We start from the raw sequence: 21,902 nt of genomic DNA on the forward strand, positions 1-21,902 counted from the left end.
ACAATGGTCTAACAATTACTCTTTTTTAGAGTGAGCAAGAGAGAGAGCACATGCATGTGCATGAGTGGGGGAGGGGCAGAGAGGGAGAATTTTAACTAGGCTCCATGCCCAGAGTGGAGCCCCAGTGGGGGAGGACTTGATCTCACAACTATGAGATCATGACCTGAGCTGAAATCAAGAGTCTGATGCTTAATCAGCTGAGCCACCCAGGTACCCCACACTTACTCTTTTTTAAATGATGTGGCAATGGGGGAAATGCTCTGTGCCTAAAAATAGTAAAAGCATTTAAAACCTGTCACCAGTCAGGATCCCACCTGACAAAACTATTATCTGATGACAGGATTTGATGTACCCACATAGGTCAAAGGAATAGTGTTTAATCATGAAAAATAGTGATTAACTTTAGGTAACCAGCAGGATATATTTAAGTATCAAGCAAATTTGCTTTTTCTTCATGTAAATCAGCTTCATAAAAAGCATCTTACTCTGAGATGTAGCTTATATCTTTAAATGTCATCTTCTGATGGGTTCAGAATAGATAGATCCAGTTTTACAATCATTATAGGCTTCTGAAATATAAGAAGAGAAAATAATTCAGTAAAAATAATGTATATATCCAAAGACTCTAAAAACCAACCACCACCACCCCTCAAAAAAATCTCATTTTAGTAGCTGAGTAGATTGACAGAACCAAGAATTAACTGGTTTTTTCCTGGAGTATATAAAAATAATTTATTCTTTAAAATGGTTTTGTAGTACCCCTGCATCCTCCTCTCTGAGTTTTTTATATGTCACTATGTCACATCTTTCCCTCTTCCCTACCCACCCATCTCCCTAGCATTTGTTAGGAGCTGTGGTGCTGGTTACTACTGGTTTCCTGGGTGTGCACGTTGTCCCCATCTACCCCATCCTTGGGCTTCTAAAGCCCCAGAGTATGGTGGCCTCACAGAGACTGCGGTCTCATTTTGTTAGCATCTCTTATCCCAAACTGTGGCTCACCACGATGTCCTGGTGCCACCTCCTGGAACATGGGGGTAGCGTAATGTATCTCCTGGGAGTGTCCAGTTCCTGGGCAAAAGACAAGGAACAGAGTTACTAGGCCTATAACCCGAATCTCGGATCACTTGACGGCGGTGGTTGAGCCGGCTGCCCTCGAAATGGTGTGTACCCTCTGGACTTTTCACAGAGAGCACTCACCATCTCGGGCTGTGGGAACACACCGCCTTGGTTCCAAGCCCAGCACAGGTTCCTCACTGTAGAATGGGAACGAGGTAAATTGGGAGTAGTGTTTGCATAGGACAGAGCAGGTAATATGCTTAGTGCCATGCCTGGAGTGGGGCTGGCCCTCAGTTAGTGTTGACGAGGTTTATTCTCATTGTTACCAAGGCTCTGCCCTGGGTCTCTTCACCAAGAAGCAGCGTATGATGCCTGCATTGAGAGGAGGTCCTAAGAGGCTCTGGAACACACTGTGGATCGTTCTGAATTGACATATAAAAAGCTCCACGATAACGTTGTGAAGTGAAAAAAATCAAGGCGGAGAATGGCATCGGTATGACACGCTACCATATGCATAAAGTATCTGTGGAAGGATTTTAAGAACTAGTAGCTAAACCTGCAGAGGGGAACTGGAGGTCTTGGGTCGGAGGCGCCCTTGTATTCTATAACTTTCCTTCCTTTTTTTTTTTTTTTTTAACCTATGTGTCTGTACAACCTTAAGAAAGTTTAAAAGACAAAAACCTGAGACCAACCAACCAAACCAATCAAAACACCCAACAAAGTTCTCTTACCTGCTTGAGTTTCACAGATATTTGCATATATTCCAATTTCCGTAGGTGTATTTCCATAGTTTCTGGGTGCCTGATCTCTCATAGCTTTCCCTACATAAATTGGTACAGAATCATTAAACCAAGTCAGCCATATTTTTCTCATTTCCTCTGCCAAGGAGCTGAATCCCCCAAAGTTCCGAAACTAAGAATGACTGCTCCCATGGCCTATGCTGGCATCTATTGAAGGAAAACTGTGGACCCAGCAAGGAATCCATAGCATCTGCTTCTCCAAGCCAGAAGCAAGTCTTGATATTCTTCAACACTTGTGTGCCAAGTGAAAGGGCCAGATTTTGAAATCTTAAGTAAAGGTGGTCCTAAGAGGTGAACAGAGAAAAGCAGTGCCTGGGGCTTGATGTGGCGCCTGAGGTGAGGCCGTGGAACGACGCTCGAGTTCATCTTCATTTACGGAGCTTCCTCGGAGGGGCAGAGCCAACAAGGAGGCTGACAATTACAAGGCAAAGCTCTTGCCTTTGCGGAGCTGGAGGTCAGGACCTACTACCTCGTTTGCAGGGCCCAGCGCGAAGTGAAAATGCGAGGTCTCTTGCTAAAATCATCAAGATTTGTGTGCCCACGTTCATAGCAGCATTACTCACAACAGCCAAAAGGCGGAAGCAACCCGAGGCCCATTGACAGATGAACGGATATGTTTAGTGGATATATGTATTTGTATCTACATATGTATCTGCAGTGGAATATTCTTCAGCTTTAGAAATGAAGGAAATTTCTGACACATGCACAACATGGATGAAGCTTAAGAACATTATGCTGAGTGAAATAGGCCATTACCAAAGGAGAGACACCCGAGGATTCCGTTAGGTGAGGTCCCCAGAGTAGTCAAATCATAAAGAAAGAAAGGAGAATGGTGGTTGTCAGGGGCTGGGGTGGGGGGAGCTCAGTGGGGAGGGTTTAATGGGAACAGGGTTGCAGTTTTGCAAGATGAGAGAGGTTCCATGCACTGACGGTGGTGATGGCTGCAGAGCAATGACAGTGTACTCACCGCCACTGAACTGTATACTGAACAGTGGTTAAGATGGTAACATTTATTGTTTTTTTATGTGTATTTTACAATTTGTTATAATTATTTTAATGCGTATTCATTTCTGAAAGAGAGAGTGTGAATGAGAGAGGGGGACAGAGGATCAGAAGCAGGCTCTGAGCTGACAGCAGCAAGCCCGATGCGGGGCTTGAACTTACCAGCCGTGAAACCATGACCTGAGCCAAAGTTGGACACTCAACTGACTGAGCCACACAGGCATCTCCTTTGTATCCCATTTTCAATTTCCCTTTCCCTTCCTCTTCACCTTATCCCCTGCTCCCTGTATCCAACACCCATGGAAAACAGTGCAAAAGCTGCTGAAAGAACTTACTTGCTTTGTACTTTGGTAGCATCCAAAATGTCAGAATTGAGACTATGACTATTAACACCAGCAATAATCCTGGAAGCAGTAACTGCAGGCAGAAAGGACAGCTGCCTCCACCTGGAAGAAGACAGCAGTTCCTTGGTTACCACAGAGCTTTCTTTTCCAATGACATCGAACTGTGGAATGTTCTGGAAAGGGCAGTTCACAGCTGTCTCCCAAGTTAACTAATATACTGTGCACCTCTGGTCCTCAGACTGCTATGGACACCTGCAGCTCTTGAGAGTTAACTTGTTAGTCAGTGAAGTTCTTAAAGTCACGACCGAATACATCCTCCACAAGGGGTCGTACAAAGGAAGAGAAAAGCAGCACAGCATTTAACCAGATTCCTGGCAACATTGTTAGGGTTATAAGGCTCAGAACAGCCTGGCCACTTATTGGGCAAAGCCCATAGTCATGTTGGCATGATTTATGCCACCTAAACAACTACCATTCATTATTAACTACATGCCAGATGCTGTGTTAAGCATTTTGCATGCATTGCCTTATTTGTCTCATTGATATAACTCCCATTTTACAAATGAGTAAAGTAAGGCTCAAAGGGGTTAGAGGACTTTCCTACGGTCACACAGCTAGTAAATGGAAGTGCTGTGATTTGTAGACAGAAACTAGACTCTGGGACCTGAGTCCAACAGGCGGCCTCATCTGTTAGAATTTACTGACGAGTAGGGTGTGGGCTCTGTTCTTCTGAGGATGAGGCTGGGTGAAGGGTGCAATGCCCAAGTGTGCCCACCACCTTAGCTAACCTCATTTTTGTTTTATCGTTCTCCTACTTTGACAAGTGTCCCTTCATAAGGACCTGGAAATCCAGGTTTGAATCTAGAATTCTCAGCCTCCTCAGAGTTCTGTGCCAGAATATAGAAGCATGGAGAGAGCCAGCCCACCTTTCCACTCGGGCTCTGATGTGCACTCCAAGGGGCTCGCGTGCACATGGATCCTCTTACCTGCATGTCCAAATGCTGCCTACACCCCCCACCAGCAGCCCCCTACACTCGAGTCCAGGTACAATCTTGGGAGGATGAGCTGGGAGCAAGACTTGTGTCGGCCCTGGTAAGAGGGTTCTGACCTGATCGGGTAGAGAATCCAGCTTCAGGCACCCAGAATGTGGTTTAGGAAAGTGAGGATGCAGGGTCCAGGTGGGCATATTCTCATGGTTTCCCGGACCCCCCAGCCTATGGGAAGATGCAAGGCGAAGAAGCACCAGAGCAGTGCCCTCCAAAACACAGGACTGGGGCAGGGGCCCTTCCCACCCCAAGGGTGGTCCCAGAAGTCTAGACTCTCCAACCATTAGCAGTGGGCAAGAAACAGCCAAGTGGGAGGGCACAGGTGTTAGAAGTCAATGAAAAAGCAGAAGAAAATCAAGACCAGGCTCCAAGCCCAAGAGAGATGCAAAGTCTATATGCTAGCTTAGAACCTGGGCAGTGGGAGATCAAGGCAGGAAGCAGGGTCAAATCAGGAAATCTCACTGCAGGGTTCCTTCCTGACCTAGTTTCTAGGCTTTTCTTCTTCTTTTGAACAGCAGAAAGAAACCCCGTCAGAGTTCATGTAGAACCTTCAAAGGGAAAGGCCTTTGGATGCAGACAGCCAAAGTGGGAAGTGCGTGGGAGAGGCTGGCTGCAGTTTCTGGAAGCAAATCCAGACCCTGTCAAAAGAGCTCAGGTAGCTCTTACCTGTCGAGGGATTGATGAAGACTGGTTGACTGTATTTTGCGTGGTCAGGCAATTTGTTTTTAGCTTTGCACCTATACTCTTCCCTTCCTCCAGTGTTTCTCTTGGTTAAGTTGAATTCAGCAGGCTCCCTTATGTCCTTGGAAATGGCTGGTGATATGGCGGTATCTTTTTCAAAGAAAGTATAATTGATGGGCAGAGAGCCATTGAATGAGATGCAACGCAGTATTAAATGTCGGTCTGTTTCTACTTTAATAACATTAACATCCAACACTGGTGTAATCACTGGGTCTAGGAAAAGGAAAGTATGCGTTAAAGGGATAAGCAGAATGGATTCACCCACTCAGTCCACAAGTGTGAACTGAATCTCTCCTCTGTTCCCAACTGTAGACACAAAGACAGTGACACCCTTCTTGAGAAGCCAAGGACCTAGCCGCCCAGTGGGAAAGACCAATGGAACATGGTTAGTTCCACTCAGTGTGGCACAAACCAGGTGCTGAGAACACGAGAGGGTGGAGGGTGTCTCTCGCTTTGAGGAATCAAAGCACAAACTTGTCTTCATCAGAATTCTCAATCTGAGGAGCACCTAGGTGGCTCAGTCAGTTAACCGTCCAACTTTGGCTCAGGTCATGATCTCATGGTCTGTGGGTTCAAGCCCCACGTCAGGCTCTGTGTTGACAGCTAAGAGCCTGGAGCCTGCTTCAGATTCTATGTGTGTCTCTCAGCCCCTCCCCTGCTCATGCTCTTTCTCTCTGTATCTGTTTAAAAAAAAAAAAAACATTTAAAAGAAAGAACTATTTCTACTGGATAACTAGGCTCTGCCATCTGTGACTTGTAGCTCATTGGGCCCAGTACACCTCTAGGCCAAAAAAAAAAAAAAAAAGCAATTCAGAATTCTCAATCTGTTCATTGTTGATAATGAGTATAATTCTGTCAAAGATCTAGTTCCAAGTATGAAGTTGAGAGGTGCTTTTAGTCCTAGTCTTTATAAGGCTACATTGGGTTTTTAAAAAATCAAATAAATCTAAAAATATCATCTTTTCTAACTATTTTTATTTATAGAATTCAGCTGTACAATTATCTTCTACTTTCTCCCACAAGTAGGAAGTAACCCTGATAAACAGATTCAAGAGAACTTTTCAACAGGAAGTATGTGGTGTGGTCTGCTAGACTCTGTCAGGGCAAACCCTGTGGTATGGGTATTTTGTGGGAGAATCCACCTATATTATTTATTTAATAATTCATTAATAAAGCAGTATTATAGGAAAGGAAGGATAATTGTTGAGTATCCATCATGTACCAGGCTTGCTATTCACATCACCTCATTTCGCTTCACAACAGTACTATGAGGAGGATAATATCATGCCCATTCAACAGATGAACCAACTGTGATTCAGAGAGGTAAGAAACTTGCCCAAGGTCACACAGCTTGTAAACCAGCAGATCCAGGGCCAACTCTCAAAGAGATTTTTTTTTTAAATAATTATCAGTTTGGCACAAAAAAAATGAAATACAAGGACCAAAGTATAAGTAAAATCAAGGAAAATAATTTAAAGTCTCCTTGCTCCACCCCTCCCTTGAGACAGAATTCCTGGGGCAGCACCTGGTGATGGTGGCCTCAGAGAGCAACTTTGGAAATAGCACCAACAGGACATTCTTCCTATGGAAGGAAATCTATATCCTGTAATGTTCAGGAAGGAGCAGTTGTAACAATTTATGAGAAAGCAGGGAGAATGGACTCCTCGCTGAGATAGGATGACCCAAACCGGACCAAGGACTGATACCTAAAGTGACTGGAAAGATGTAAACTTTTCTGAGAGTTTGTAAAAGGAGGAGTAGAAGGACATCACGGCATCATGGTGATCAGAGTGAGGGAGTTGCTACTCTTCACTAACCAAGTTATATTATTAAAAACTTCAAGCAGTCCTTTAAGACTCATTCAACTGCCATGTTTCCTATAAGACTTTCCTAAATCCTCCAGGCAGAAGTGCTTCCTCTTCTGGTTCCTCTCGTCTTTGGTCCCCTTCTCTTATATGATCCACCTGGATGTCCACCTGGATGTTTGAAATTGAACTCTAGCTAATCTGCTAGTTAATGAATAATCAGTAGATAGATAAGCATATACCAAAATCCCATTTTTAAGACATGTTTTTATTTATATATTCATTCATTTATCCATCCATCCATCCATTCATTCACTTATTTTACCATGATAAGAAGAGTTAACATGAGATCTACTTTCTTAAATCTTTAAATGCTCAACACAGTGGTGTTGTTTTTTTTAATGTTTTATTTATTTCTGAGAGAGTGTGAGCAGGGGAGAGTCAGAGAGAGAGGGAGACACAGAATCCGAAACAGGCTCCAGGCTCTGAGCTAGCTGTCAGCACAGAGCCCGACATAGGGCTCAAAACCACACACCATGAGATCATGACCTGAGCCAAAGTCGGACGCTTAACCTACTAAGCCACCCAAACGCCCCATCAATACAGTATTATTAACTGCAGACACAATGTTGTACAAGATCTGGAGAACTTACTCATCTCGCATACCCAAAACTTTATACCCATGAACAACTCTCCATTTTCCCCAACCCCCATTCTTCCAGTTTTCCCCATCTCAGTAAGTGTACCACTCCTCGTCAGCTGGTCACATTAGATATCTGGAAGTCATTTGATTCCTTCCTCACCTTCACTGCCTGGGAATCCAAGTCCAATCATCAAACAAGTCCTGCTGTTTCTTCCTCCAAAATATATCTTGAATCCATCCATTTCTGTCCATACTTGCCATTGTTTGTCTCCTGAATGACTTCAAGAGCCTCCCAACCAGTCCCTAACTTCTCTTGCCCTGCCTCACCTAGAATGGATTAACTTTGAAGATGATAAATTGGGTCATAGGCCCTGCCTGACTTGGCCCCTTCCCTCCCCAGTCTCACCTGGGGTTACACTCCCCTCATTTGACCTTAGGCCATACCAGCCTCTATTAGGTCTTTCCCAACCAGCTAAGTTCTTTCCCAAGTTAGAGCCCCTGAACAGGCTAGTGTCCCTTGACTAGAGCCCTCTTTCTCTGTCTCCACATAGCTAACTCCCCATTGTTCAGAGCTCTACTCCAATGCCATCACCTTTGAGAGGCCTTCCCTAACTACCCTACCTAAGTAGATCGCTCCACCATCCCCTGCTTCAGATCATCACTGTGCCAATTTCTTTTTTCTTTTTCTTTTTAATGTTTTATTTATTTTTGAGAGAGAGAGAGAGAGAGAGAGAGAACGTGAGCAGGAGAGGGTCAGAGAGAGACGGAGACACAGAATCTGAAGACAGGCTCCAGGCTCTGAGCTAGCTGTCAGCACAGAGCCCAACGTGGGGCTCGAACCCACGAACCGTGAGACCATGACCTGAGCTGAAGTCGGACGCTTAACCGACTGAGCCACCCAGGCACCCCTCTTTTTTCTTTATAATAAGCAATACCATTTGTGATTATGAATCTGTTTAGGTACTTGGGTTTTGTATCTCTCCAACTAGACTGTAAGCTCCACCAGCGCAGAAACTAATGTATATCCAGGATTTGGCACATTTGGGATATCATTAAATATTTGATGAGTGAGTCAGTAATTAATGAATTTCTGTTCATGGCTCAGATCCCTACTGAGCTAGAGACAAGAATATGTCTTAGGCATCACTGAAACCCCAGCAACACCCAATACCCAACACAATTACTTGCACAGGGTAAGCACTCAATAGATATCTACTAATTGGATCTAAATGAGGATGAAAGTTTTATAATCTATCAAAATAGTTCTACAGGACAGTATAATTAACAACAAACTGCAGGAAACTTGTGATTTACTTGGAAGGCAGGATGTGGAAGATTTTATACATATCTGTGGGACAGAAGCTCAGGAAATGAAGACCCGGGGTTTTTTAATCAGCTGATTTAAGGCTTCAGCCATCAAGTTCATAAACCATCTAAAACTTGGCTTATTCCTGGCCCTGAACAGTCAAAGAGTCTTCTTGGATATAGCAGCGCTCATAGATACAGAGAGCATAACAGGTCTTTAAAACCAACAAGAGCCGGAAAGCTAACTAAAATGACGAAACGAAAGAGCTCTCCTCCAAAGAAACTCCAAGAAGAAATGACAGCTAATGAACTGCTCAAAACAGATATCAGCAGCATCACTGAACAAGATTTTAGAATAATAATGGTAAAATTAATAGCTGGGCTTGAAAAAAACATAGGGGACATCAAAGAAACTATGGCTACAGACAGAATGGAAAATAAAAATAGGCATGAAGAATTAAAAAATGCGATAAATGAGATCCATAATAAATTAGAGGCCTCCAATGCACGGATTGAAGAGGCAGAAAGGAGAATAAGTGATTTAGAAGACACCATTATAGAAAAACAAGAAGCTGACAAAAAAAGAGACAAACTGATCCAGGAACAGGAAAGAAGAATTCGAGAGCTCAGCGATACGGTCAAACGCAACAATATCCGTATCATAGGAATCCCAGAAGAGGAAGAGAGAGGGAAAGGTGCTGAAGGAGTCCTGGAACAAATTATAGCAGAGAACTTCCCCGACCTGGGGAAGGAAGTAAATGTGGAAATACAAGAGGCTCAGAGGACTCCCCTCAGACGTAACTTGAATCGATCTTCTGCACGACATATCATAGTAAAAATGGCCAAATACAAGGACAAAGAGAGAATTTTGAAAGCAGCTAGGGAGAAAAGGGCCCTAACATACAAAGGGAAACCTATCAGAGTGGTGACAGACCTATCTACTGAAACTTGGCAGGCTAGAAAGGAATGGCAGGAAATCTTCAATGTGATGAACAGTAAAAATATGCAGCCAAGAATCCTCTATCCAGCAAGCCTGTCATTCAAAATAGAAGGAGAGATAAAAACCTTTCCAAATAAACAGAAATTGAAAGAATTTGTCACCACGAAGCCAGCCCTACAAGAAATCCTGAGGGGGATGCTCTGAAGGAAAGGTTGCAAGGAACAAAGATACCAGAGACACCACCACAAACATGAACCCTACAAAAGATACAAAGACTCTAAACCCACATATTTCAATAATAACACTGAATGTAAATGGGCTGAATGCTCCAATCAAAAGACATAGGGTAGCAGAATGGATTAAAAAACAAAATCCATCAATATGCTGTCTACAAGAAACTCATTTTAGACGGGAAGATACCTTCAGATTAAAAGTAAGGGGATGGAGAAATATATATCATGCTACAGGAAATCAAAAGAAAGCCGGAGTAGCGATACTTATATCAGACAAACTGGACTTTAAATTAAAGACAATCACAAGAGATGAAGAAGGGCACTACATAATAATTACAGGGTCCATCCATCAGGAAGAACTAACAATCATAAATGTCTACGCACCGAATATGGGAGCACCTAAATATCTAAAACAATTAATCACAAACAGAAACAAGCTTATAGATAAGAATGTGCTAATAGCAGGGGACTTTAATACTCCGCTTACAGCAATGGATAGGTCAACCAGACAGAAAATCACTAAAGAAATAATGGACTTGAAAGACACATTGGACCAGATGGATCTGACGGATATATTTAGAACTTTACATCCTGAGGCCAGGGAATTTACTTTCTTCTCAAGTGCGCATGGCACATTCTCCAAGATAGATCACATACTGGGACATAAAGCAGCCCTCAATAAATATAAAAGAATAGAGATCATACCATGCACACTGTCAGATCACAATGCTTTGAAACTTGAAATCAATTACAGGAAGAAGTCTGGAAAACCGCCAAAAACATGGAGGTTAAAGAACACCCTTCTAAAGAATGAATGGGCCAATCAGGCAATTAGAGAGGAAATTAAAAAATATATGGAAACAAATGAAAATGAAAACACAACAATTCAAAATCTATGGGATGCGGCCAAGGCAGTCCTAAGAGGAAAGTACATTGCTCTCCAGGCCTATTTCAAGAGATTAGAAAAAGCACAAGTCCAAAATCTAACAGCTCACCTAAAGGAGCTAGAGGCAGAGCAACAAGAACGCCCTAAACCCAGTAGAAGAAGAGAAATAGTAAAAATTAGAGCAGAAATAAACAACATAGAGACCAAAGAAACAATTGAACAGATCAATGAAACCAAGAGTTGGTTTTTTGAAAAAGTAAACAAAATTGACAAACCTCTAGCCAGGCTTATCAAAAAGAAAAGAGAGAGCACCCAAATAGACAAAATTATGAATGAAAATGGACTTATTACAACCAACCCCTCAGAAATACAAGCAATTATCAGGGAATACTATGAAAAATTATATGCCAACAAATTGGACAACTTAGAAGAAATGGACAAATTCCTAAACACACACTCACTACCAAAATTCACACGGGAAGAAATAGAAAACCTGAACAGACCCATAACGAGTGAAGAAATCGAATCAGTGATCAAAAATCTCCCAACAAATAAGAGCCCTGGACCTGATGGTTTCCCTGGGGAATTCTACCAGACATTTAAAACAGAATTAATCCCAATTCTTCTCAAGCTATTCCAAAAAATAGAAGTCGAAGGAAAACTCCCGGACTCATTTTATGAAGCCAGCATCACTCTGATTCCCAAGCCAGACAGAGATCCAGCAAAAAAAGAGAACTATAGGCCAATATCCTTGATGAATACGGATGCAAAAATTCTCAACAAGATCCTTGCAAATCGAATCCAGCAGCATATCAAAAGAATCATCCACCAAGATCAAGTGGGATTCATTCCTGGGTTACAGGGCTGGTTCAACATTCGCAAATCAATCAATGTGATCCATCATATCAATAAAAGAAAAGATAAAAACCATATGATCCTGTCAATAGATGCAGAAAAAGCATTTGACAAAATACAGCATCCCTTCTTAATAAAGACTCTCGAGAAAGTTGGGATAGAAGGAACCTACTTAAACATCATCAAAGCCATCTATGAGAAGCCTTCAGCTAACATCATCCTCAACGGGGAAAAACTGAGAGCTTTCCCCCTGAGATCAGGAACACGACAGGGATGTCCACTCTCACCACTGTTGTTTAACATAGTGCTGGAAGTCCTAGCATCAGCCATCAGACAACAAAAGGAAATCAAAGGCATCAGAATTGGCAAAGAGGAAGTCAAACTTTCACTCTTCGCAGATGACATGATACTCTACATAGAAAACCCGACAGACTCCACCAGAAGCCTACTAGAACTGATCCAAGAATTCAGCCAAGTTGCAGGGTACAAAATCAACGTACAGAAATCGGTTGCATTTTTATACACCAATAATGAAGCAACAGAAAGAGAAATCAAGAAACTGATCCCATTCACAATTGCACAAAAAACCATAAAATACCTCGGAATAAACCTAACCAAGGATACAAGAGATCTGTATGATGAAAACTATAGAAAACTTATGAAGGAAATTGAAGAAGACACAAAGAAATGGAAAAACATTCCATGCTCATGGATAGGAAGAATAAATATAGTTAAGATGTCATTACTACCTAAAGCACTCTACACATTCAATGCAATTCCAATCAAAATTGCACCAGCATACTTCTCAAAACTAGAACAAACTATCCAAAAATTTGTATGGAACCACAAAAGACCCCGAATAGCCAAAGTAATACTGAAAAATAAAACCAAAACGGGAGGTATCACCATCCCAGACTTCAGCCTCTACTACAAAGCTGTCATCCTCAAGACAGTATGGTATTGGCACAAAAACAGACACATAGACCAATGGAACAGAATTGAGAACTCAGAAGTGGACCCAAAAGTATACAGCCAACTGATCTTTGACAAAGCAGGAAAGAATATCCAATGGAAAAAAGACAGCCTTTTTAACAGATGGTGTTGGGAGAACTGGACAGCAACATGCAGAAGAATGAAACTAGATCATTTTCTCACACCATGCACAAAAATCAACTCAAAATGGATAAAGGACCTGAACGTGAGACAGGAAACTATCAACACCCTAGAGGAGAAAGCAGGAAACAACCTCCTTGACCTCCACCGCAGCAACTTCTTACTTGACACATCCCCAAAAGCAAGGGAATCAAGAGCAAAAATAAACTGTTGGGACCTCATCAAGATTAAAAGCTTCTGCACAGCCAAGGAAACAACCCAGAAAATTAATAGGCAACCAACGGAATGGGAAAAGATAGTTGCAAATGACATATCAGATAAAGGGTTAATATCCAGAATCTATAAGGAACTCACCAAACTACACGCCCGAAAAACAAACAACCCAGTGAAGAAATGGGCAGAAGACATGAACAGACACTTCTCCAAAGAGGACATCCAGATGGCCAACAGACACATGAAACGATGCTCAGCATCCCTCCTCATCAGGGAAATACAAATCAAAACCACACTGAGATACCACCTCACGCCAGTCAGAGTGGCTAAAATGAGCAAATCAGAGAACTCTAGATGCTGGCGAGGATGTGGAGAAACGGGCACCCTCCTACACTGTTGGTGGGAATGTAAACTGGTACAGCCCCTCTGGAAAACAGTGTGGAGGTTCCTCAGGAAACTAACAATAGAACTCCCTTATGACCCAGCAATAGCACTGCTAGGAATTTACCCAAGGGATACAGAAATGCTGAGGCATAGGAGCACATGTACCCCAATGTTCATAGCAGCACTCTCCACAATAGCTAAAACATGGAAAGAGCCTAAGTGTCCATCAACAGATGAATGGATCAAGAAGATGTGGTTTATCTATACCATGGAATACTACATGGCAATGAGAAACAATGAAATCTGGCCATGTGTAGCAACATGGATGGACCTTGAGGGTGTTATGCTGAGCGAAATAAGTCAGGCAGAGAAGGACAAATACCGTATGTTTGCACATATAGGAGGATTAGGAGGAACTTAACTGAGGAACAAGGGAGAGAAGAAGGTGGGAAATGGTGGGGGAAAGGGAGAGAGGCAAAGCATGAGAGACTCTTGAATGCTGACAAAAACTGAGGACTGATGGATGTGGGGGGGAGGAGGGATGGGCATGGAGGAGGACACTTGTGGGGATGAGCACTGGGTGTTATGTGGAAACTAATTTGACAATAAACTATTTGTAAAAAAATAAATAAATAAAACTGGGCTTATTCCTTACAGGAGTATAGACCCCTGTTATTCAAATGGAGGAAACCCACCCTAATACTGGGTCTTGTCATCTTTTCTCACGCTGAATCTCAGTGACTTGAAGGGCAATCAGATGCTTTCTCTGCTGAATAAGTGTCTACCCTCTTCACCCCGTTCTGCCCACAGTAGACTGAGATTCTCACTCAGAGTTAAAACTGATGTTAGGATGGTACTACCTGTCTTCTCAATTCATATTTTAATGATTGAGGACTGGAGATATGCCAAAGGCGTATCCAAAGGGAATATCCAAAGTTGCACAGGAAGCCAGTGGTACACAGGCTCCCCAGTGCTCATTCCACTGTTCTTTCTGCAATACTAGGCTGCCCAGTCCAGTCTGGTGGCCTAGACAGACCACCAGAGAATATCATCAGCTGAGGGACTGCCCTCACATATCTACCACATCCTAAGACCATGTTTGTAGGGGTTTGCCCCCTTCTTCACTCTTCTTCTACAATATGGCTTCTATTCAGTTTGTGTTCAAAACTGTCCTAAAATGGTTGGTTTTAACCTGGATCTGACTAAAAGCCATATGCAGAGGTTTGCATCTGTAATCTCATGAATATTCCTCGGGAAAAGTACCCATCACTATCATTCAATTTTTAAGACAGCTATAACCTTAAATGCTAAGAACCATTGCACTAGAGCAGAGGTGCCCAGTAGAACTCTCTGTAATGATGGAAACGTTCTGTGTCTGCACTAATACAGCAGCCACCAGCCGGCTTTGGCCATTGGATACACTAAGGAATTGAGCTTTTTTACTTCATTTAGTCTTAATTAATTTGGATGTAAATGTAAATAACCACACATTAGGCTAGTGGCTACTACGCTAGAGAGCACAGACCTAGAGAATCACTCAAAGATTTGATCAGTGAGTCAGAGCTCCAGTGTTCAGAAGCCTCCAGGTACACTGCCCACTTACTACCTGGAAACCTTCTCTCCCTCTCTCAGGAGTCCTTTATCAAGGTCACCTTTATAAATGAGACCATTAATGCTAGGTTGTGAGAGGCTTGGGGTGGGAAGATGGGAGAGAAAAACAGAGCAGTAATATATTTGTTGGGCAGCCCTCTTCTTACGGTTGGGCAGGAAGAGTGCTGGCTGGTGGGATGCCTGCTGGGTGGCCACTGCAAAGGGAAGAAAATAGGAAAGACCTGGGGCTTTGAAGACCCTTGCCACAGGGTCCAATACTGATTCTAAGTCTTCTTGAGTCTTCAGGAAAAAAGTAATTTTTGCCTACGTGATGGGAATCGTAGAATAAAACATCTAGAAAAAAGATCTCAACAATTTCCCAAATTGTTCACTTAAGGCTTTTTGTCTAAGGCCATCAGGCTATTATTGTTTGAAAGAGCAAAGAGTCTTTGGAAGAGGTGTGCCGGATGGCCACAGTGTAGTTCCCCAAGTACCAGCCATGGTGATTGGCTCCCCTACCCGCTATCTTCCACCCAGTAGAATACGACAGACATACCTGCAGAAGCCCAGAAGGTGCAAACCGAGCGGTTGGTCATAAGACACCAACCTGGGGCACCTGGGTGGCTCAGTCACTAAGCTTCTGACTCTTGATTTCACCTCAGGTCATGATCTCACCATTTGAGAGATTGAGCCCTGTGTAGGGCTCAGCGCTGACATTGCAGAGCCTGCTTGGGATTCTCTCCCTCTCTCTGTGCCCCTCCCCAACTCTCACATTTGCACGTGTGCATGCTCTCTCTCTTAAAATAAATAAATAAACATTAAAAAAAAAAAGATCCCAACCTAAATGGGAGTACTTGCTTCAGTACAACAATCCTACCCGCAGAGGTTTCACCAAAGATCCTGCCTTAATTCATTGGGCCCTATGTAAGATCAGCAAATATCTATCCCAATTTCAGATCCACTCCAAAGACCTCACTCTTAGGAGCTTTGTTCGGAATTGGGTCCCTCTTCTTCTGGTATTACATTTTCAAAACTGACAGAGATAGGAAAGAAAATTGGATCAAACATTTAACATTTCACATTAAGTCTGACAGTGATGACCCTATGCATTATAATAGTTTAAATAAGTCTATTAATGATTTTTAAAAAAGTCTTCAGAAGAGAAAGTAAAATGGAATTATTAAGAATAAAGATCTCAGTGACATACTTTCCAAGCTCTTGAGTGAGTATTTGCAGGTGAGCAGAGAGCCCATTCTAGGACAGGAAAGAATCCTACAAATCACAGGGCCACCCAGGGATGAGTGTTCTACTTACCAACAAAGATGAAGTTGAACTCATGACTGTATTTGGTAACTGAACAGTTAGGAACTTGGACTTTGCATTTGTAGGGCCCCAAATCATGGGCTTCTGAGATGCTTAGGTTAAAAATTACGGGTTCATTTTTTCCATCCTGGGTTCTCAGGCACTTATCATGCCGAAACAAAAGATAGGTTATCTGTAGTGATTGGTACTGGATGGAACAAATTAAAGATATATTTTGACCCCTCATGACTGCATTTGTTTTTGAGTTCAGACTTGGAGAAGGGAGTTCTGGAAAACAGTAACACAAGAAAAAAAAGTCTCTGTTAATGTCTCTTAATAACTAAATGGTAATCTGGCCACATTTTGTGGGACAACGTGGTAAAGACACTCATTCCTGGAGAACTCTCTTGTCTGCACAGCCAGACTGACCAGTGTGTGAGAAATGCCTCAGCACCTACAGAGGCTTCTTCCAGTGACGGATGGGTGGCCTTGACCAGCTCTTCTGTGCTTACTATCTCTTCTTCTGGTGAGAGCTTGAAGTGGACACTCTTATTTTTCTTTTTAAAATTTAAGTTCCAGTTAGTTAACGCACAGTGTAATGTTAATTTCAGGTGTACAGTTTGATGAAGGGCACTCTCTTAAGACTGGCTGTGCTGACTTAGAGATGTTAAAATTCTGGGGTGCCTAGGTGGCTCAGTTGGTTAAGAGTCTGTACTCTTGATTTCAGCTCAGGTCATGATCTAACAGTTTATGAGCCTGAGCCCTGTGTAGGGTTCTGTGCTGATGGCACAGAGCCTGCTTGGGATTCTCTGTCTCCCCACTCCCCTCCTCTCTCCCTCTCTCTTTGTCTCTCTCTCTCAAAATAAATAAACATTTAAAAAATAAATATTGGGGCACCTGGGTGGCTCAGTCCATTAACCATCCAATTTTGGCTCAAGTCATAATCTCACCCGTTCGTGGGCTCAAGCCTCGTGTCAGGCTCTGAGCTGACAGCCCAGAGCCAGGAGCCTGCTTCAGATTCTGTGTCTCCCTCTCTCTCTGTCCCTCCTCCATTCGCAGTCTCTCTCTCTCTCTCTCTCTCTCTCTCAAAAATAAAACATTAAAAAAATTTTTTTAGAAATTAAAATTCTAGGTTCTCTGACCAAAACATTATGTCTGGTGACCTTTTTGGTCCACGATTTCTTTTAAATTTCTTACTTTGAAAAAAATTCTTATTTTGGAAAAATTTTAATGTAAGAAGAAGACCCATCTTCAACAAGTATCAGCTCATAGTCACACCTGCTTCATCTGCTTCTCATCCCTTTCTATTATCTTTATTTTTTAATTTTTCTTTTTGAGAGAGAGAGAGAGTAGCACGGGAGTGGGAGATGAGCAGAGAGAAAATCTTAAACAGGCTCCATGCTCAGCACGGAGCCCAATGCGTGTCTTGATCTCATAACCATAGGATCATGACTTGAGCCGAAATCAAGAGTCAGACATTTAACCAACTGACCCACCCAGGCACCCCCCCCTTCCATTATTTTAAAACAAGTCCCAGACCACATATTATTTCCTCCATAAATTTCAGTGTCGAGAAGGGGGAAAAGCAGCCCTTGACATGTGAGAACTGGCCTCTCTAGGAAGTGACCCATCACCCACCTCTAGAACACCAATACCAGACAAAGACACTGTGTCCATGTTGGATTGAGACAAACACAAGATAATTTCACAATCATTTCTGAACACAGATAAAGATACGAACATCGTCCAAGTCATAAAAAATGGTCAAACATCCCCTTGAACCGACTAATGAGTGACTGTTTCTTCTTCATTGGCCATGTCTCTGGCCTTGCTCTGTTCTTCCTGTCTTCCTAGCGTCTTATAACCAAGGATGTTTTTCTTTCACTGTTGTTATTTTTTTGTTTAAAAATCATTATGAACTCCTAGTTTACATATATGATGTATTTCAATCCATTGCAATTATTTTTATTGTCCCACTTTTTGGCCATGGGAAGCATCTCTAAACCAGCTCCTGAGTCCTTTTTTGTTTAGTTTTGTTTTGTTTGTTTTTAAGTAAGCTCTACGCTCAGTGTGGGGCACAACATGGGGCTCAAACTCATGACTCCAAAATAAAGTGTCACATGCTCTACCAACTGAGTCAGCCAGGAGCCCCTCGTGAGTCCTTTTGACACTACCTAGTAGTCTTTGATAGCTTGTATGTTTGTATTTTATTATTTTAAAATGCCAAGGGAAAAAATAACTCTCATCAGAAAATCTACTGTAAAAGAATAAAATTGTTAAAGAATTAAGAGAAATATTAGAAAATTGTTGTAATGAGAAGAAAATTTCTTCCAAATAAGACACAAAAATTGGAGCCACAAAGAAAAGACTGAAAAATTGACACCACTAAAACTTCAAGCTTTTCTATGCAAAATTAAGACAAATGACAGCCTAAAGGAAAATACTTAACGTATACATGAAAGCAAAGCATTCTTCATATATATATATATTAATGTGTGTGTTTTTTTTAATTTATTTCTGAGAGAGAAAGAAAGAGAGTGTCAGAAGGGAAGGGTCAGAGAGACACAGAATCTGAAACAGGCTTCAGGCTCTGAGCTGTCTGTCAGCACAGAGCCTGACGCGGGGCTTGAACCCACACACTGTGAGATCATGACCAGAAGCAGAAGTCGGACGTTTAACTGACTGAGGCACCCAGGCACCCTGAATAAGATAAAAATAACAACTGAATAAGAAGAAGAAGAATAATGGACAAGTAATAATATTAGAATAGGTCATTTCCAGAAGAATGAATGCATAAGGCCAAATAATGAGGGCCACGGATTGTTTGGGGAGAGGAGGGGTTCAGGCCCCTCAAAAATGCCATCAAGCTCCCTTCCACTTTTTGATCTGGACAATTTACATTTTCTCAGCTTCTGTAAGCTCAGCTTCAAAATAAAGCCTTTCTTCCCTTTGCAACCAGACAGCTGTCCTTCAGTTTCCTTTCCATAGAACTGCAGGAGCTTTCATGACCAATAAACATGAAAAAGATGCTCCACCTCACAAGCAATGAGGTCGCTATGAATTTTTTTTTAATTTTTAAAAATTTTTTTTAATGTTTTATTTATTTCTAGGAGAGAGAGAGAGACAGCGTGAACAGGGGAGGGTCAGAGAGAGAGGAAGTCCCAGACTGAAATAGGCTCCAGGCTCGGAGCTGGCAGTCAGCACAGAGCCCGACGCGGAGCTCGAACCCACGAACCGAGAGATCATGACCTAAGCGAAAGTCGGACGCTTAACCGACCAAGCCACCCAGGCGCCCCGAGGTCGCTATGAATTAAAACAGCACTGAGATACTGGTTTTTACTCACCAGATTGGCACAAATTTAAAAATGGATTTTGTCCACTGTTGAAGAGGGATGGGCACACTCACCCTTGTGACTGGGTACAGAGTCAGCATGATGAGAGGGCAACTTTATTCACATGCACATGGCCTTTGACCCAGCAATTTCACCTCCAGGATTTTATCCTCCAGAGGTGCTCTCCCCTCTCCTGTTGTCCACACAAGACGTTTTGTGCGAGGACATTTAATGCAGCATTGTTTACATTACAAAGAAAAAAGTGGATGCATCAGTAAGGGGGATGGTTACATGAACTGTGGCTGAGTCACATTACAAAATGCCAAGCAGCTGTTGAAAAAAGAGAGTCGAGTCTACATCTACTGCTTACAAGCGTGTCTATGATGTATTGCTATCTAAAAATAGGACAGGGCACCTGGGTGCCTCAGTCAGTTAGGTGCCAAGACTCTTGATTACGGCTCATGTTGTGATCTTGAGGTTCGGGAGTTTGATCCCCACATTGGGCTCCATGCTGACAGTGCAGAACCTGCTTAGGATTCTCTCTCCCCTTCTCCCTCTGCCCCTCCCCTGCTCTCTCTCTCTCAGAAATAAAGAAATAAACTTTAAAAAAATGTTAAAAAGGATATGTCACAGAAGAGTTTGAGTCCTAGGATACCAAATAGAGAATGACTGTTGATAGAGGTTGCTTCTGGAAATGGAGGGTTGGAGGCATAACCACACTCTCATATTTCATTTAGTCACAGCAACATGGGCTGGCATTTACTGACAGCACACATACACCAGGCGCTGTGCTAAGGGACATGGTTTGTCTCACCTAGTCCTTACAAGAACCCTTCCCCCCCACGCCCCTCATAGGTGATTCTACTATCCCCAAATCACAGAGGAATGAGATTGTCAGGCGATTGCAGCAGGCACCCAGGCTGCCTGTGGCAAAACAGTGGAACCAGGGTTCGGACCACAGCCCCGGCTGGTCTAATTCCATGATGATAAACCGCCTCCCAATATATATTTTTTATTTTGTTGCTTGAATTATTTTACAATGATTATGTGTTGATTTTCTAAATTAAAAAAAACAATAACAACAGAGAAGGAAAGAAACATTTCAGCGTAAAAACGGTCTCCAATTTTATCTCTGAACCTCAGGAAAGAGGCTTCAACTCCCTCCCTTCCATCATTTCCTTTTAAACTGTAGGTAACAGAAAAGACTGGACTCTGGTTCTTCACCTAAAAGCATTAGAAAGACTTATTCAGGAAGGGTTGTATTGAAAGCTGACTGTCTCCACCATGTTGGTGCAAAGGGCTTTGGTAGAAGAGAGAAGGAAGTAAATGAAACTTACGGCTCATTCTTTTCTCCTCACAATCCGGGGCAGCTCTTTGAACTGAAAGAGAGAAAAGGAACATGAGAAAACTCTTTTTCCACATCGTGTTTTGGTTTGGAGATGCAAGCTTCAAAACGGCAAATGAGCCATACATGTGAGAGAAGAAAAAAATCCCCCAAAAAACAGGTTTTTCAAACAGCTCCAAGCACAGGGTCTTGGAAGAAATCAGAGAAAAGGACACAGAGGAGGCATGATGACCCCATACTGGTGAGTCATTTAAGGAACTTCCTTTTTTTTGACCAAGTAAAAGAAATCGGAGGCGCCTAGACAAGTTTGAAACAATATGATTGGTTGGTTTGACCAACCTGTGTTCCCCCAATGAATTCTTGTACGAAGAGAGCTGTGGTAGGTTGCCCCTGACTCCGACTGCCTGGGAAGCTGGACAATGCAAAAAAATAAAATAAAATAAAATAAAAATATGACCATGATATTGTCTTTGTGAAAACCCACCTGATCATCTCTCTGGATTTTGGCCTATGTCAAAAGGGATTTAACAGAAGTCTTGGGAAGCAAATGACTGTCTGGAGTAGATACACAAGGCATCAGAAATGCCTGGGTGGCTCAGTCATTTAAGCATCCGACTTCGGCTCAGGTCATGATCTCGTGGTTTGTGGGTTCAAGCCCCCTGTCGGGCTCTGTGCTGACAGCTTGGAGCCTGGACCCTGCTTTGGATTCTGTGTCTCCCCTTCTCTCTGTCTTTCCCCAACTCACACTCTGTCTCCCTCTCTTGAAAAAAAAAAAAACACTAATTTTTTTTTTTTAAAAAACAGAATGCCTTTTATTAAATATTGTAGTAAAGGCTGATTCCTAGGCCCCACTCCAGACTCACTAGGGATAAAACCTGTGACTCTGAATTATAAAAAGGGCCCCCAGCAGCCTCAGAGTGTCTACAATACAACCCAGAGAGGCTTGTGATTCACTTCTACTCCATCT

At 42.5% G+C, this 21,902-nt stretch overlaps 1 protein-coding gene across 2 annotated transcripts in view; it reads right to left on the minus strand.

The window, feature by feature from the left end:
• Positions 1–21,170, minus strand: part of MILR1 (mast cell immunoglobulin like receptor 1) — a 44,276-nt gene extending 23,106 nt beyond the window's left edge. For both annotated transcript variants that reach the window (XM_039235968.1, XM_039235969.1), the window contains exons 1-7: positions 20,928–21,170; positions 16,271–16,546; positions 4,915–5,202; positions 3,194–3,304; positions 1,788–1,877; positions 1,000–1,068; positions 486–569 (exon numbers count right to left, since the gene is read on the minus strand). In XM_039235968.1, the coding sequence (XP_039091899.1) occupies positions 514–569; positions 1,000–1,068; positions 1,788–1,877; positions 3,194–3,304; positions 4,915–5,202; positions 16,271–16,546; positions 20,928–21,063 (1,026 nt within the window). In that variant the 5' untranslated portion in view covers positions 21,064–21,170 and the 3' untranslated portion in view covers positions 486–513. The remainder of the gene's footprint in view (positions 1–485; positions 570–999; positions 1,069–1,787; positions 1,878–3,193; positions 3,305–4,914; positions 5,203–16,270; positions 16,547–20,927) is intronic.
• Between the last annotated feature and the right edge of the window lie 732 nt (positions 21,171–21,902).

Source organism: Hyaena hyaena, unplaced genomic scaffold (genome assembly GCF_003009895.1).
Source record: "Hyaena hyaena isolate Hyena2069 unplaced genomic scaffold, ASM300989v1 scaffold_104, whole genome shotgun sequence".
Taxonomy (NCBI): Eukaryota; Metazoa; Chordata; class Mammalia; order Carnivora; family Hyaenidae; genus Hyaena; species Hyaena hyaena.